Source organism: Scyliorhinus canicula, chromosome 4 (assembly GCF_902713615.1).
Source record: "Scyliorhinus canicula chromosome 4, sScyCan1.1, whole genome shotgun sequence".
Classification (NCBI taxonomy): domain Eukaryota; kingdom Metazoa; phylum Chordata; class Chondrichthyes; order Carcharhiniformes; family Scyliorhinidae; genus Scyliorhinus; species Scyliorhinus canicula.
In genome coordinates, this window is record NC_052149.1 from 43,548,075 (window position 1) to 43,565,546 (window position 17,472).

The window sequence follows — 17,472 nt, forward strand, 5'->3', positions numbered from 1 at the left end:
GTGGTGACCATGATGACTGTGAGTTTGACGATGGTACTTTATTCTATTTATTGATAGCCTTTGTAGGCATTAATGCTGAGAGCACTCGCAGAATTCATTACAAGGAAATTATACCCCTTATCAGAATTTTCTCCATAAAACCTCACCACCTCACTTTGCTCCTTTAAGAAGTTCCTTAAAACATATCTCTTTGATTAAACTTTCGGTCGCTATGGTTTGTTGTCAAATCTTTGTTTACTAACAATCCTGTGAAGTGCCTTGGGGTTACATTAAAGGTGCTACATAAATATAAGTTCTTGTTTCTTGAAAGTATGTTTAAAAAGAACAAAATTACAAATAAAAGCAAATATGAGTGCAGTATGAAGCTGAGAAGCAATCATATGTATAAAGAGTGCTGATATTTGAAATATACATTGTTAGGTTCAGTGCAGCATCTTGCAGTGCATCACTTCCTCCCACGCAAAATAAATAAACAAAAAGTTACCTAACTCCACAATAAGTTTGCTTATCAGGCCCTCATAAAAGAAAGTTCAGGAATATGGAGAATGTCATCAACCATGTATACGTATTTTATTTTTCAAATTATGTCCAACATCCCCCCCTCCCCAAATCAATATTTTAAAAGTTGTGTCATCAGTCAACATAACCTTACCATTCAGCCTTGCTTGCCTGTTGGACCTTACTCGCAAAAATGTCTAAAAGAAAAACAGAAAAGAAAGGTGAAAAATAAACAAGAGGCATTAAGCTGTCATATTCTGTTTGAATATCTGTGAAAAATATGCCTGAAGCAGATAGATTGCGGTGGATTCTCCCATTGCCTCAACACTGTGCAGGATGTAAACAAAACCTACTTCCTCCTTGCCATTGGTCTGCTCTGTGTCCTCCATTACTGCTGGGTCCATAGCAGGATTAAAGTGGGATAGCCTGTCAATATTGCTTGGCATGAATGTAGCACCTGGGCAAGTGTGCGCCTCTATAAATCCGAGCCGGGCAGATCACACAGACGCAGAGGATGTCATGAGATTCAAACCGAGAGGCGGCATCTGGCTTCAGCTTACAGCAGGCCTTGGGAGAGAGAGAGAGAGAGAGAGAGAGCCGGGTCACGTGACCGGCGGGGGGGGGGAAGAGAGAGAAAGGTGAAAGTGCAAAGTACAGAGGCGCGCGTGCGCTCCTCGGCCCATAGGTGGCGGCAGACCAGCACCGAAGCGCAAGCGCGCGCCCGCCCGGAGGGGAGCAGCGGCACGAGCCCCTCCCCCCACCGCTCGGGCCGGGCCGCTCGCTCACTTCTCAAAACATCCCGCGGGTTTGACTCAAAAGATATCGAAAACGGAATCATATTTTGATCAGCTTTAGAAATGGATTATTGGGGGGGGGGGGGGGGGGTTAGAAACGGCATCCGTTTTCCGTTTAGGTTAAAAGGAGCGCCGTGTTTTGAGAATTCCTCGGCGCGCTGAGGAGATAACCAGCCAGCCGTTCACTGGGAAAGGGACAGCTCGGATCTGTCAGCCCTTTTAAAACTACGTTTCTTCTTCAATGTGAAGGAAGATCAACCGGTTTCCCCATTTTTTTTTTAACACACACACGGGGACTAATGTTAATCTGAGTAAATTGCCAGATTCGATTGAGGGAGTCCGGATGAAGTTGAGATGATGCTGCGCTCTGCTCCAGTGGGCTGCAGCGCTTTTTTCTCAATCACCTTTCGATAGCAACGCACCGATTTTTCAAATTGCGATGATTTTTGCACCCCAGCAAAGCGTGCGAGTTTTGTGCGCTGACCCAATGTTCAACAGAGGCTCACCGTGCCCTATAACTGGAGGGGTAACTAACCACTTCACAACAATGGTAGTTCAAGAGTGAGCTTTCCAAAATAGCTTTCCGTGTTATCTACTAAGTGCCTGGCACGGATTGCACCCAACTGTTTTGCGGGCATACCCATGAAATCACAAGTTCAACAGAGGGGGAATGCCCAAAGGGGCCAGTGTCATTTTGTTCTCAAAATGTTGGCAAGGCCACATTCATTAACCATCTCAAGTTGTTCTAAAGAAGGTTTCTCAATAGCATCTGAGCTGTAGATATTTGTTTTCGTTCCTGAGAGTAAACATTTCAACACGTATACTCGGTTAACCCATGTTTGGAACAGCCTAAAGGCGGGCGGGGGGAAACTTGTTAAACCAAACAAAAAAAGTCGGAAGACAACAGGTAAAAACGAGCTTCGAGGAGATCCTTAGACATTCTGTCCCTTCTGCCTGAGAGAGGTTAATGATAACGCAACACAGTAAAACACACATTTTCATCAACTACGGGAGAATGTCAATTATCCAAATTATTTATAATTAAAAGAAGTGAAGATACAGTAATTCTCTGACTGAGATACTCAAACACCAATTAGTTCATGGATGCAAGGTTTTTTTTCTTTCTCTGCATAGGAAAAGCATCATAGAGCATACTGGACCAAAGGAGGCCACTCAGCCAATCATGTCTATAGCTGGTCTTTGTAAGAGCTATCTGCAAGGCCTACTCCCCTGCTTTTCTCCAAAGGCCCTTCAATTCTAGTCCCTTCTAAGTCAATGGGCAGGATCACCCCACTCATTGGCCCGCTTCCCCTACAGTGTGTTTTCTGGCAGCAGAGGCAGCTCGCCATTGCCAATGGTATGATCTTCCTGTCCAGTCGAAGTCTAAGGCATTTTGTATAGGTTGCCTGTCCTGCCAGAGAACACACCTTTGGGGATGGGGGGAGTCGCCTTTGGCAGGACTGGAAGATCCTGGTGGCAGGAAGGGCTGGAAAACTCCACCCTATGTCCAATTTTCTTTTGAAAGTCTATCAAATCTGCTTCCACAGCCCTTTCATGCAGTGCATTCTAAATCACAGCAGCACAGTGGTTAGCACTGTTGCTTCACAGCACCAGGGTCCCAGGTTCGATTCCCGGATTGGGTCACTGTCAGTGTGGAGTCTGCACGTTCTCTTCGTGTCTGCGTGGGTTTCCTCTGGGTGCTCCAGTTTCCTCCCACAAGTCCCGAAAGACGTGCTTGTTAGGTGAATTGGACATTCTGAATTCTCCCTCTGTGTACCCGAACAGGTGCCAGAGTGTGGCGACGAGGGGATTTTCACAGTAACTTCATCGCAGTGTTAATGTAAGCCTGCTTGTGACAATAATAAAGATTATGATTATTATTAAATCACCTTTTAATTGCATATTAATTTTAATTGATGGTAAGGCAGTGGCGATTAACATGTCCCCCTAAAAAAAGAAGCAAATTGAAACTCTGGTTGTTGGGTTACTAAGTGCATGTTTGTAATGTGTAATTCTGTAAATAAATGCTTCAAAAAGAGTCTGAAAATTGGTTCCAATGCTATCCTTTACCAGCTGGCTTTCTGAAAGACAACAACAATTACTCACCATGTAAAACAACTTCTACTCATTTCCATCAAGTTACGCATCATTGACAGTTATTGCCTCCCTAGGCAGAGGTAATATTTTCACCCCTATTTGTTAGTCTGCTTGGCTGTAAACAATATATCACAAAAACTAATGATGGGATTTCAAAGAAAATTGGCCCGCAATTAGGCTACGACCCAAGGAAGAACTCTGTACAGGGTGCCCTCTTCACTTGTATGTGTGATCGTTCTGGAATAGAATTGCCGCTTTGGTTTTCTTTTCCCCGTTGACAATATATGTAACATTCTGCATTGCTTTAAAACATGGTGTAGTTTCACCCAGGGTGTGGTTTCAGTGATGAATAACAGTTTCAGTATTAATTACATCTATTACTTCTGTTATACATTTAAATTGCATTCCAAAACTTGTTTTACACAATATGTAATAATCATCTTCATCAATAGAAGCAAAGCAAAAGGATTCCATGTTAAGAGATTAACATTTTACAGAATTTAGAATCATGCAAGAAGGCAAGTACAATAACACAGTATTAAATAAAAATAATTTTTTCAAGATCACATACTAAGTTATTGTAATTAGGTGATATGATACAAAGTTACACGTCTTATGCTGACTGTCCTCCTTTGGGGGCAGGGACCATTCGCAGGGGTAAATAGGGCCGCTTTGGGGTCAATATGACTGTATGGTGAGATATCTTTGTTGTCCCAGATGCTATGTCCAGCAATAGAAGTTGGGAACCAAATTAAACCCTTAGGCACCCACAGTAAGATTGATACAAAATCTGACAGGCTTCAGGGCAGTTGACAATTGACCAGCCAGTCCAGCTCATCGATGGAACCTGAAGAGGTAGATATGTGGGGCCAGGAATTATTTTCACTCAGCTCCACATAACATTTCCAACCAGTGTTAAATTGTGAAGCAACAGGAAGCTTTCCAATGTGCATGCTGGTAGGCGAAATGAGTCTCTGTTGGTTAAACTGCAGCGTTACCCATGTACATACTGAGGGGGTTTCTCAGGGTTGGTGCTACCAAACGTTGCCTAAAACATTTGATCGAAGGTAAGTTGGGTCTGATGTGCACGTGATGTAAGAAAAAAGGAAGCTTATAGCATTTCCCAGCAGCATGGTTTGGAGACTCTTTTTGTACAGATCGAGCATATGGCAAAAGGAGAAAACACTTTTTAGCAACATTGAGTTCATTTCTTTTAAAAGCGTTCATGACATGCAACAGGAACAAATATATTTACACAAAGGGTAGAGATTAAACATTTACTCAAAATCTGAAATGCAAAGAATGGGCAAAGTATGTTAAATTTACTATTATTTTTCAAATCAAACAGGAAAATTAACTATTTTAGTGATGTTCCCGCCACAAACTTTGAGGCACTTTATTTTCTCATTTTCATTTGGCAGTTAAAACTGTTCAGATAAAAATCTGATAATTCTGTACTTAGTTCATACATTGAGACATGCTAATGTTAGACATGTAGAACAGTTTCTGCCTTCACCAAAGAAATCACTTTATCACCATCATTATCTGTGCTAATGGTTATTATTTTTTCTAAGGAAGGGTATTATTCGAGTGGATATGTGTACTGTCCAGCTGAGAACAGTTCAAACTTGGCTGTGGTGGTCCCTATGATTGAATAGCTTGCTAAGACTCACCACCCAAGTTAACAAATGAATGGTTGCCTCGTCAAGATAATGGAGAGCTATCAATGCCTGAGGAACAATATATCAGTATAGGTTAAAGCAGGGGTGGGCAAACTACGGCCCGCGGGCCGCATGCGGCCCGCCAAAGGTATTTCTGCGGCCCACCAAGTCATTAAAAAAAAAAAAAAAAAAAAAAATTTTTTTTAAAAATTTTTTTTTTTTTTTTTTTAAATTTTTTTTTTAAAGGTTAATGGGTGGGGGGGCTGTTGGGTTACTTACTGGTATAGGGTGGATACGTTGACTTGAGTAGGGTGATCATTGCTTGGCACAACGTCGAGGGCCGAAGGGCCTGTTCTGTGCTGTACTGTTCTATGTTCTATATGAGGCGCCCAGAATCATAACCGGGTGACGTAATTATTTTACTTAATATACTATGCGGCCCTTTGTGAATTGTGAATTTCTGAATGCGGCCCTTGCACGGAAAAGTTTGCCCACCCCTGGGTTAAAGCCTTTGGGTTAGAAGAAGAGAAATTGGAAAATAAATGTTTGAAGACTTTTTTAGTTTTAAGCTGGATGCCATAATTAAAATCAGGAAAACTTTGGTTATTTGCTGTCCAAAGGCTGCCTTTGTGAAAGCGCTTTGGTTTAATTATATTTTATCTACCCAGTCTTCTTAAGATTTTGGGTTTTTTTAAATAGCTCAACTGGACTTTTTCATAATGCCTTTATTAGAATAACTTTTCTTTTGTTTTTTTTTGCTAGTTACAAATCAAAAGTGTACCATGTGTAAACATTCCTACAATTCCTCAGTTCAAAGAATCTTTCCTGGACAGCAGACCCCCTTTATTTTTCAGCTTCTGTTCTCAACACTAGGGGTGAACAAGGAAACCCATTCACAACTCCTACATGTTGCTCTCAGGTTAACCATTATAATGTGGTTCAAAATGAAACAGGATGCTTGATGTAATGGATACTATTTACCCCAACCCTTGCCTATGATGGCACAGACCAACTGCCTAACAAGAAATGGAATCATAAGTGCAAATTTATTTTCAACTGTGCCATGGCACATCATCTTGAGGCACCAAAAATAATGATCCCATGGAGCTGCCCAATCCTTATCCAGCTACTTTTTTTCACAGAATAAGTCTGTGATCCTTCATGCTCATGCTCTCACAGACACAACTTTGAAAAGGTTACCATCAAAAATAAAGATCAAACATGCAACTGAAGCTGATAGCATGATGTCCTTTGTCTACAGCTCATATAACTTGGAAGGTATGTTGTTTATTTTTGGAGATGACATTATTAACAGTTCCGCAACATTTTTACTTGGGTATATTTAGCTAATAATGGAACTCCACCACAAAAAAACTGTAAATTTTAATGGCCTACCACAGAAGTGGAAGAGAATGTCCTTTGACCTGATCTAATGATAAACCAATCACTTGTAACCAGTGGTAGAAAATGACTCTCTTCAAAGTTTGTTGCATTTCAGGATAAATCAACTTATTTTGATTTTTTTTGTTGAAAAAATAATAATTGCATGGGACTCATGTTAAGGTCATCTCCCGGAATCAGAGTATTCATCCCAGAATCACTTTCTACTTTCATCAATACTCATTGTCAGGCTTGGATTTTTAAAAGGGTACTGAAAATTCATATTTAAAATGGGCCTCGCTGATGAGATTTCCCATTTAACTTATTGTACTGTGAATCCTACTGGTGACACACTTAATATAAATTCAGTCCAGTTAATGAGGTTCCTTTTGCAAATATTCCTAATCGTGACATCTCTTTCCCCTTTTAAAAGAGTCAAAATAGTTGGAACATTGCATGATTACACATGACAATCACTTTACACCTGGGTTCTTACGACAGTCAATGGATACTGTTCTTCCCCCAATCCCACCTGGTATCTGTCTGAATGATGAGTGTCATCTGCAGAGAGAGGCGACGCTGTAGGAGATTCCCCTTCCCTTTTAATTGGTGCTGATAGCAGAACAGACTGCAGAGAGAGAGAAAAAAACACCCATCAAAGAAGCATCACTCGCAAGTGAATATGCAAAACCCTATGTCAGACATTGGAAAATATTAATCTTGCTAAATAGGATTACAATTCATATTGTTAAAGGAACACACACACCGATGCAACAAGGTCCACAGAAACTTGGCAGTGGATCAGAGAACAACCAACTGAAAACCTTATGTTGGGTAACCTGCTTCTCTTCCTCAGAGCCATTCTTCTTTATTTCTTACTTCCAACATTTCTCAGAGTTTTCACAAGAATTAAAACATTGCAACCATTGGCACTATAAATATGCTCAGGTTTTCAGTTATAATGCCAAAGTGACATATATGTTTTTCTATCCTTTACTTAACTAGTTTATCTTCTAGTCTATATAAACTATGTTTTCTTCCTTTCAACCCATCTTCTCACTGATAGTGCCAGTGTGATTGAAAGTCAGGGGGGAAAATTCACAGAGTGCAACTCTGTGTCACAGCAGAGGGTTGGTGGACCTCAGCAGTGTTGTTCTGTACCTTGAATGGGTTATAAAATGTTCAACTCCACATGTACTTACACTGTTAGCAAAGAGTGTCCACAAAGCAGTTGCTGCATTGTAGTGATGATCAAATTGTAGAATAAATGGTGAGAGCCAGAGCACAAGTTGAATCCATTAAGAAGCAGTGTAAAACTCCCTGAAGATGGTAGTTTGCATCCCTTTGGTTTGCCACTCCTTGAAGTATACCAACAACAACTTACATTTAAATATATATATATATGTAAATAAATATATATATTCTATGGGCGGCATAGTGGCACAATTGTTAGCACTGCTGCATCACAGTGCTAGAATCTGAGACCCGGGTTCAATTGCTGCCTTGGATGAATGTCAGTGTGGAGTTTGCACTTTCTCCCCATGTCTGCATGGATTTCTTCCGGGTGCTCCGGTTTCCACAAACAGTCCAAAGAAGTGCAGATTAGGTGGACTGGCCATGCTAAATTGCCCTTTAATGTCCAACGATATGCCGGTTAGGTGGGGTTATGGGAATAGGGCAGGGAAGTGGGGCTAGGTAGGGTGTTCTTTCAGAGGGTCAGTGCAGGCTTGATGGGCCAAATGGCTTCCTTCTGCACTGTAGAAATTCTGCAGTTTTATGGTTCTATTTACATCGCACCTTTAACATAGTAAAGGTGCTCCTTCATATTTTGATTAGCTTTGTCCTATTCTGCAACAAAACAGAGGGAAGTGCAGTTTCTCTAGAAAGGACTAAGGGATGAATGGCGTATTTCTAACTTGCCTCAGTTGAAATTTAAGGTGCCAGGCACTCAGAACATGAATGACTGTTACACTGTACATTGAAATAAGTTAGCAGTTCTGTTTAATAGAGTAATAGCAACTCAGCAATCACGTGGTAACATTGCAAACCTTGACTTGGGCCAGAGTCATACCAGAGATAAACTTGTTAGCTGTATGCAATATTATGTCAACATAAACAAAGTTATAGCATTCCAGTGGCAGTTTATTATTTATCAATAAAGCACTTTGGATGAGAATCCTAATAAAGGGGAGAAGCATATATGAAATGAGAAAAACCCACAGCTTCCTTTAAAAACCCACTCGTTCTAATGGACCAGAAATGGCTTGTGCAGTTAAACATTCTCCCTAAGTTATTCAATCTGTTGTGTGAGGCAAAGAACCATTCAAGAGCATTTCCATGATAAAAAAATTCAATGTAACCTCTATTTGAGTCCAAAGGCTTGGGAGCAAAATTCCAGGATATCCATCTGCAATTTTTACCCCTGACCTGTTCCTTTAGGCCCAAGAAAACATGACCCATTATCTAACCATTCTTGGAATTGTTATTATCTGATCCTATACATAGTCTTGTAAATTCAACCCCTTTGACAATTAGATATTTTGTCCTAGTCTTTTTAAAGGATTTAATCAACATAATGTTAACTACTTTTGATAGAAATCTGTTCTACATGTCGACAACTCGATGGGGAAAAAGCAATTTTTCTAATCTCTAGTCTTGCTTGAGGCTTGTCAATTTTGTACTTGTGTGCCCTAGTCCTACAATCAAATTTTAAGTTAAATAACCTGCTCGCATCCACGTTATCCCTACCTTGCGGCATTTTAAAAACCTGAATCACACCATATCTTTTTTTTCCCCAACATCAACAAGACAGATTCTGTCAGTCTATCCTCATTACAAAGCACCGAGTGTTAGAATCATCCTTGTCACTCTGCTCCCAATCATTCACATAAAACTATTGTGATATCAGAGAGTCAGTAACTCAGACATGTCTGCTGAGTACATGGGATATATACTTTCCAACTATTTTTAATAAATCATCAGTCCCTATCATTAATCCTGGAAATATTTAGATTTCTTTGCCACATGTGGGCAACAGGCTTGGCACACATCTGCACCCAGTATTTAAAGGGTAACATGCTCGCGATCTACTGTAAAAGAAAACAAACTATTATTAAGAACTTCAATTAGTATTGACTGGTTATTTCAGCTGTTGATTTATCCACCATTTTGTATTGAAATGATGATGCCATCATAGGGGAAACTGGTGGAGAGGAGGTGTTAAAGCTGACAGTGTGAAGCAGCTGAATTAACAACATCAGAGGTTTATTCAGCAACCCAGGATTCACCAAACGTATCAATCCAGTGTCCGTTAGTTAATTTCTTGTGCAGTCATCATACCCAACTGCTACTCCTTGTCAAATGCCGCCCCCCACCCCCCAATCCCCAAGGGATCAGTGAACACTCACTAATTAAACAAAAATATATGTACATATTTTAATAAGCAGAAACAAACAGGGGGGAAGAATGCTAATTCTTTGTAAATATTTAATTTATAAAAGATGTCTCGTCAGTGAGAGTTCTTCTTTAACCTCTGATTTATCATCTACTTCTTCTCTTGTCCTATTGTTAGTCTGAGGTCCAGGATGTACCGAGACAGTATTTTTGTAATGTAAATTATTCTCCTTTCCCTTCCAAAACCTTTTATTCTAAATAGAGGTCAAATGATTAATAGAGCACAATAGTTTTAGTCAAGTAGAAGCTCATTCCTGTATTAATCAAAGGACTGAATAATCTGTGTTCTCCCTATGCAGACAGTGGAATTAAACGTTATGTATTGGTTTCATACTTTTGGCCAGCTGCTAAAGCAAGACCCATTTATTTCACAGCCTCCGAGATCCATGGAGACGACCTCTGAAAAATGTAGGGCCGAACTAATCCCAAACATGTCAATCTCAAGCCCTCTTCTGCATACAGTTTACAGTTCAGCTTAATAAACTATTCTTAAATACTGTGGAGCTGCTCACTTCCAAACACCGCCCTTGCATGCGTAAGTGGAAATGCAGAGCCACTGATGCCAAATAATACTGTCCTTCTCGAGCTGTAGTGTATTATCGGAGAGTCACAAATAATAGATGTTTTAATGCCAAACAGTCGTGGGTTTTCTGGGTGAATAATTAATTATTTGATGATGACAGAAGGAAAGCTGTTACAATTTCAAGATTTTAGTTTTTAACAATAAATATTGCTATTTTAAACTGAAATGCAGAAATGAGGCACTATCAATCATCCAATGCTGTAAAACGCATTCCATTTTTCATGAGACCCAACAGTTTGGAGTTGCCAGTTGTGGTACTCAGCTAGATGAATACTTAGCTGATAGCCGGTGCCCCAATGGAATAGTGTAGGAATTAACAGAATTCGCTCACATCAATGTAGAACATTTAAAAGCCTAAAACTGGACTGAAGGAGTCAAAGTGGAGAAACGGCGAGTGCAATTTTTATGCAGCAGCAACTTGCATCTTTAGTACATGCCTTGTAACTCGAATACCATATTTACTAAATGTAGTGCAGTCACCTAGTGGTAAAATATTAATCCTGTATCACTTATCAACCTATCATGATACCGACTGCAAAATATCATAAATATTCAGAAGCTAGTTTGGCCTTTAAATCCTTTCCATCATGTCCAATATCAGGTGTTCACAAGTCATACACCGCTCAATCTGACACCGGAGAATTAGATATTTTAGTATTGGGCACAGAGTGTAGATTGTTCATTAATGACTGACATCCATAGGTAAGGGTTTTGCTCCCAACTGGGTCACATGTTTAAGTCCCAGGTGTTGCCTGTCGCTTGAACTTGCACGCCTCACTTTGGATGACCTTCATTTCTCAGCTGTATGGAGCGCTGGACAATAACAACCTCTTCCAGTCGCCAACTTGTGACCACTCCTTCCCATAAATCATACATACTTCTGGATAATGCAAAGGGCATTAGTCGCATATTATGAAAAGATTGGCAACCAAATGGAGGAAAATGCATTATGTTGAATAGCCCACAAGGCAGAAAAAACATTTTTATTTTATTTAAATACATATCATGGTACCACTTTAAATAAATAAAAAACATTGTAACTTTGTTACTCCAAACGTTTGCTGGAATATTTTCATAAATCTTAGCAGAGGCCCTTGAAATGAAGAACTACTTCAATCCTAGTTTTATAATAATTGCACTCGAAATTCCAACAGTTTGGTACTGTGGTGACTGAATTTATTAATTGGTTATACAATAAATGATTGTGAGTTAAGGTGTTACAAAAATACCCTGATTGTTATCCTGCTGGAATGGGAACTGTATACTTTCCAAACTGAATGGGATTTCATGGGGCCTGCAGGAGTTTGAAACATGGTGGGCTTAATTAGACAGGAGGTGGGTTCAAAGTCAGAAATTAACTCTTTGGTTGTGGAGGGTCAGACCTCACGACATCCCATAGTGGCTTCCTACTTGTAATACATTTGTAATTACATCCTATCTTCATGATAAAAGTCAGCAGTGCATGATAATCTCATGGCACCCAATTCATGTTCCACCATGGTGCCATGGTTAAAATTCCACCCAATCTTTTGAGGTTCAGATAGATACAAGCCACCGAGAAGTACAGCCTTAAGCTGCTTGAAATTCATGTATAATAATAACTGTCTAAATTTAAATGATATAAAGGAAAATCCAAGAATGCAAGCAAAATATATTGGGCATGATTTAACTAAATGGGAACAAAGTCCCATTGTGAGCACGTTTAGCCCCGTGTTTCCCAGCGCTTGCAACACCAAGAAACACGCTATTAAACATCACTCATGTTTAGATAGGATGCCTCAGCGGGGAACATGGGGACAAGACCACGTGTAACCCTGCTTTCTGCACTGAGGAGTCCCGCAAGCCAGAACTCCTCAGTGTAGCGAGAGATCGGGACGCCATTTGGCATCCCAATCTCATGAGCCCCTTATGTGACCTCCGATCCCTTCCAAGCCGCAACTCACTATGAGGGGTCCCCAGGCATCCCCCCACACCCCAACACCCATGCAGGGCACCTCCAACCCAATCATCACCACATGAAAAATGCCAACTTGGCAGTGCGACCTGGACACCTTGACACTGCCTGGGTGGCAGGTTGGCAGTGCCAGGGAACAAGGCAGGCAGTGCCAGGGTGCCTACCCTTCCCAAAGGGCATGCATCTGGAGGCCTCAGATCCCCTGGGAAACCCCCATGGATGCCGTTCTGCCTGGTTCCTATTTGTGGAGACCAGTACTGAACAGGGCTCGCCCAAGGTCTCTGAGGTGAAGTGGATAGATCCCAACTCCTCAGGTGCCTCAGGAAATGGCATATTAGAGTGAGACTAGCTGACTCACTCTAATATGCAGATTTGCCAAAAGTGAGCCTGCCCACAATGGGCAGAATTTGTATCAAACATCTTGCGAGATCACGTTAGATCTCGCGGGGCATTGTGAGATGGGTAGATCCTGGGAGCGGGGTCTCCCAGATACAATCGGCCAGGTTGCATCATGGCACACTGCTTTTCGGCCGCAGCATAGCCGTTCGATCGTGCCCATTATCATGGATTGTTATTAACTAGCCAATATTACACCTTCGCAATACAGTGAAAAGGTTTTAAAGGTTTTTTTGAACAGTAACAATAAAGACTAAGTGGGAAAAGCGCTTAAGCTTTCTGTGAGAAGAACTATCAGTGCTTCTATTTTGTCTTTGTCTCTGTTTGATGATGGACAGCAACAAAAAATAGGATTTGGTAAAGCGGGACTATGTTTTGAAATGGGATCAGAGGTGGAAAGCAACCCCTTTTTAAAACTAATTTGTAAATAACTTCAAGGCTGCCAACAATCCTACATTTAGCAGATTTAAATCTTCTGCCTTCAATGCCTTGGAATTGTGAAGGATTGTGGGTATAAATCATTACATTTCTCTTGTATCCTCGAATAGGGGAAATCATATATGGAAGTACAGATATCCCAGAATCCATAGCAGTAGTGAAAGCCCTCTATCAAACCTACATCCAAGCTTGCACTACTTCACAAAACTAGAAAAAACTGACACAGCCTCAAAAAAGATGACCATTCACATACAGCCCTGAATGTGACATGCAGCCATAGTGAAAGAGCAGAATTGTCACGAATTCAGCTGTAAAAATACTCCCTATTTGTATCACTTGCATAGTAGCAAAATTGTAGCAAAAGAAATGTGGATTTTTACGAATTCTTGTGGAAATATTAGGGCCAATTTTCCTCTCCATGTCTCTACTTGGCGTACAGTAGGCCCAATGTACCAGACATGGACTGTGCAATTCAGAGAACTGCCCTCAGTTTTCCTGACGTATGCCATTTGCATGAGCTGAATGTGCACCTGGCTGCTTACATTAGGGCCATTTAGAGCTGCGACGGGCAGCACGGTGGCGCAGTGGGTTAGCCCTGATGCCTCACGGCACCGAGGTCCCAGGTTCGATTCCAGCACTGGGTCACTGTCCGTGTGGAGTTTGCACATTCTCCCCGTGTTTGCGTGGGTTTCGCCCCCACAACCCAAAGATGTGCAGGGTAGGCAGATTGGCCACGCTAAATTGCCCCTTAATTGGGAAAAATGAATTGGGTACTCTAAATTTATTTTTAAAAATTTAGAGCTGCAACTGAAGAGAATCAAAAATAATCATTGTAGAAAACTCCAAAATTATACAATACATCACTTATCTCAGAGGGTTCAAGCGGAGGGCCTTTGTAAGACACCTTCTGCTTCTTACCTCATGGTTAAGCAAAGAGAAAACTGAGCCGGGGCAGGAAAAGGCCTCTCCTACCTCACGAGCATAGACTGGAACCTGGATTTCCAACCTTAGACTCTGCATTGAAACATCAGATCTTACATGTAACGTTTGTACAATCAATATGTACAATCGGCCATGATCCCCTTCCTGGTCGATATGCATTTGGCCCCTGGTGAAAACTGAAAATGCGGATATTGGCAGGAAGCAGAATTGGGGTAAACAGTCATGTTAGCCACAGTTAAACAGGTTGCCAACACTTATGGCCATGTATATTCAAATGTGATGAATAGCCACTTGGATAAGCTACTGCAAGTCGGTAGGGCCCCAAAAACCGGTTGAAGATTTCGAGAATGGGAGAACATTTGATTATCTTGAAAAAAAAATTTTTTTAATGCAATTTTATTCAGAAATAAAATCATCAGCAGTACCCTCCATTTTAATGTCTACACCATTTGAAAGGAAAGAGGATGTTAAAAGCATTTTGATGGAAGTATCCATAATGATACTGCACCAAGTGAAGGGCAATGCCTTTTGCAATGTGTTACCAGAGCACTCAACACTTTGATATGTTTCTGCTACACTGGACTCTATAGCAAGCGCAAAATCAAGGGGCTCCTGCGACTCATCCACATGTCCTCTCCCTCCTTTATTTCATTCTGTGTTTGAAGAAAGGGTTCAGGTCAGCAGTTGTGCTGAGAGACTGAGAAACGATAAAAGTGAGGAAAAATTAATCAAAAAAATAATTTGCCCAGTATGATTAAAAAACATAACTTTTACACAACTGGCTAGCTCAGCACAAGTGACATTTGCAAGAGGGAAGAGTATCTTCAAAAGGTAAGAGCTTAAAAATAATAATTCATGGCTTCTCAACCTTTTACATGATGTTCCCCCACCAGCTAATTTTAGGTTTAATGGCAGCAAGGCAATTAATCTTTGCAAGCCTGGTGGCTCCAACACCTCTGACTTCAAGACAGCTCCTTTTTAGAGAGAAGCATTAGACATCTTTCCCTTGCTATTTTCTATCCCACAAATTAATCTTCGTCGTACATCTCCGAAATGAATTGAAATTGCTAGCACATTGTAAATATTGTTTCCCTACGCATGCAGGATCATGTGTCATAAAGTGAATGGAAGTGCATTTCCCTCTGACATTTTGTTAACTGAATTCCCTTTAAGGCAGCCATTTGAGACTATTAAGTGCTATCCCCTCATTTACAGGCAGCTGAAAGAAAAAAATCTGGGCTTCTCTCTCTCTCTCTCTCTCCCGCTTTCTCTTCCTTCTATCTGTTGGAATGAATTTTTTTTAAATCTCAGCTTTATGAAAGCTAATTCCCCAGTTCTATTTTTTTTCTTTTCTTTCCTTAGCCCTCAAACCAGTTACTAGGTAAAAATTGTGTGTCAAACTCTCTGGCACTATAAAGTTTACGTTAAATTTTGCATTGATTCCCACGGTCATGGATAGATGCAGGGTGAAGGATCCCATCACACCAACACAAGAATGTACTTAACACTGGACGGAATTCTTCGGGCGTTGCGATTCAATTTCCCCGCTAGCAGCACAGCCTCACCAGCGGTTTCACAATGGCGTGTGGTTGCCATGGAAAGTCCCACTGACAATCGGCGGGAAGATAGAATCCCGCCACCAGCGAACGGCGCGCGGCTGAGAATCACCCAGCTGGAGGACCGGGGAATCCTGCCCACTAGCTTCAGAAGAGTGTTCCCTACTGCCGCACCATGAGTCAAATTGTTTCAATTGCACAGAATTGTTACACCACAGAAGGAGACTATTCGGCCCATCGTGTCTACACTGGCCCTCTGAAAGACCATTTCACCTAATGCCATTCCCACGCCTTCTCCCTGTTACCCTGCAGATTATTTATTTTTCAAATAATCTTCTAGTTCCCTCTTGAATGCCTCAATTTAACTTGTTCCGCCACACTCTCAGGAAGTGCATTCGAGACCCAAACCACTCGCTGTGCCCTTTTCACATTACTTTAAGTCTGTGCCCTCTCATTCTCAATCCTTTCACGGGAGGGAAGAGTTTTACTCGATCCACTCTGTGCAGGCCCCTTCATGATTTTGTATAACTCTATCAAACCGCCTCCAAGTCTCCCTCTCTCCAAGGAAAAGAGTCCCACCTTCTCCGCAGGCCAGCAGCACGGTTCAATTCCCGTACCAGCCTCCCCAAACAGGTGCCAGAATGTGGCTACGAGGGGCTTTTCACAGTAACTTCATTTGAAGCCTACTTGTGACAATGAGCAATTTTCATTTCATTTAATTTCTAACGTCATAACTGAAGTTCCTCATCCCTGGAACCAGATTTGCGGAATCAAGAATTGTTGCAGTGTGAAACAATAAGTCAATTCGAATAGGGAGGGGATTGGCTGGCATTGTTACCATCAGAACCTGGTTTGAACAAAGTGTGGAAGAACTTGACTCAGAAGGCGCGAGGTGTAATTTTGTTTGGTTTTAGTTTTGTTCTACGGTACAGGGGGAAAAAAGCACAAACTTAGAAGTTGGGAGAACAGACTGCAATGATGCGAGTGAATTAATGTTAAAATATGTAACTAATGCATAGTACCCGTGGGGCTGGCAAGGATTCAATTTGTAGGGTTATTAGCTTTTTGGGTGTACCTACATGCCAGGGACTGCAGCAGTTCAAGAAGTCGGCTCATCATCACCTTCTCAAGGGCAACTAGGGATGGGCAATAAATGAAGGCCTAGTCAGCGACACCCGCATTGCGTAAACAAATTTTGAAAAGCTCTTCTGTTCTTTAAATCCAAACCTTCTTGTCACTAATTCAGTAACAAAGGCAGTGAGTGCAGAAATGAAACATCAGGCTACTGGGAATTGAGGTACATTGTCAAAATAGTGGCAAAGGCCCTTTGTACTCAACATAACTTCTGTTCTAACTGATGTGAAAGGTTGGCAATGATGCCACAAGATGTGTAACGTAAAACAGGAATTCTATTCTCCAGTACTATCATAAGTTCTCAGAAGATCTTGACCAAAATTGTGAATGGTGGTGATAATGGCTCAGAAGGGTGCTGATAGTGGCACATTAAGAGATCAGAATGTGTTAATGGCAGAACAGGGGTAAGCAGTGTGTCAAAGAACTTCTAGTAAGAAGTCTTACAAAACCAGGTTAAAGTCCAACAGGTGTGTTTCGAATCACTAGCTTTCGGAGCACTGCTCCTTCCTCAGGTGAAAGATTCGAAACAAACCTGTTGGATTTTAATCTGGTGTTGTAAGACTTCTTGCTGTGCTCACCCCAGTTC

General features: G+C 41.2%; 1 protein-coding gene across 8 annotated transcripts in view; it reads right to left on the reverse strand.

Annotated features, from left to right (window-relative positions):
• The window catches only part of rnf220a (ring finger protein 220a), a 554,594-nt gene that overhangs the window by 153,897 nt on the left and 383,225 nt on the right, over positions 1–17,472 (reverse strand). For all 8 annotated transcript variants that reach the window (XM_038794120.1, XM_038794119.1, XM_038794117.1 and 5 more), the window contains exons 5-6: positions 6,963–7,058; positions 653–695 (exon numbers count right to left, since the gene is read on the reverse strand). In XM_038794120.1, coding sequence (XP_038650048.1) covers positions 653–695; positions 6,963–7,058 — 139 coding nt within the window. The remainder of the gene's footprint in view (positions 1–652; positions 696–6,962; positions 7,059–17,472) is intronic.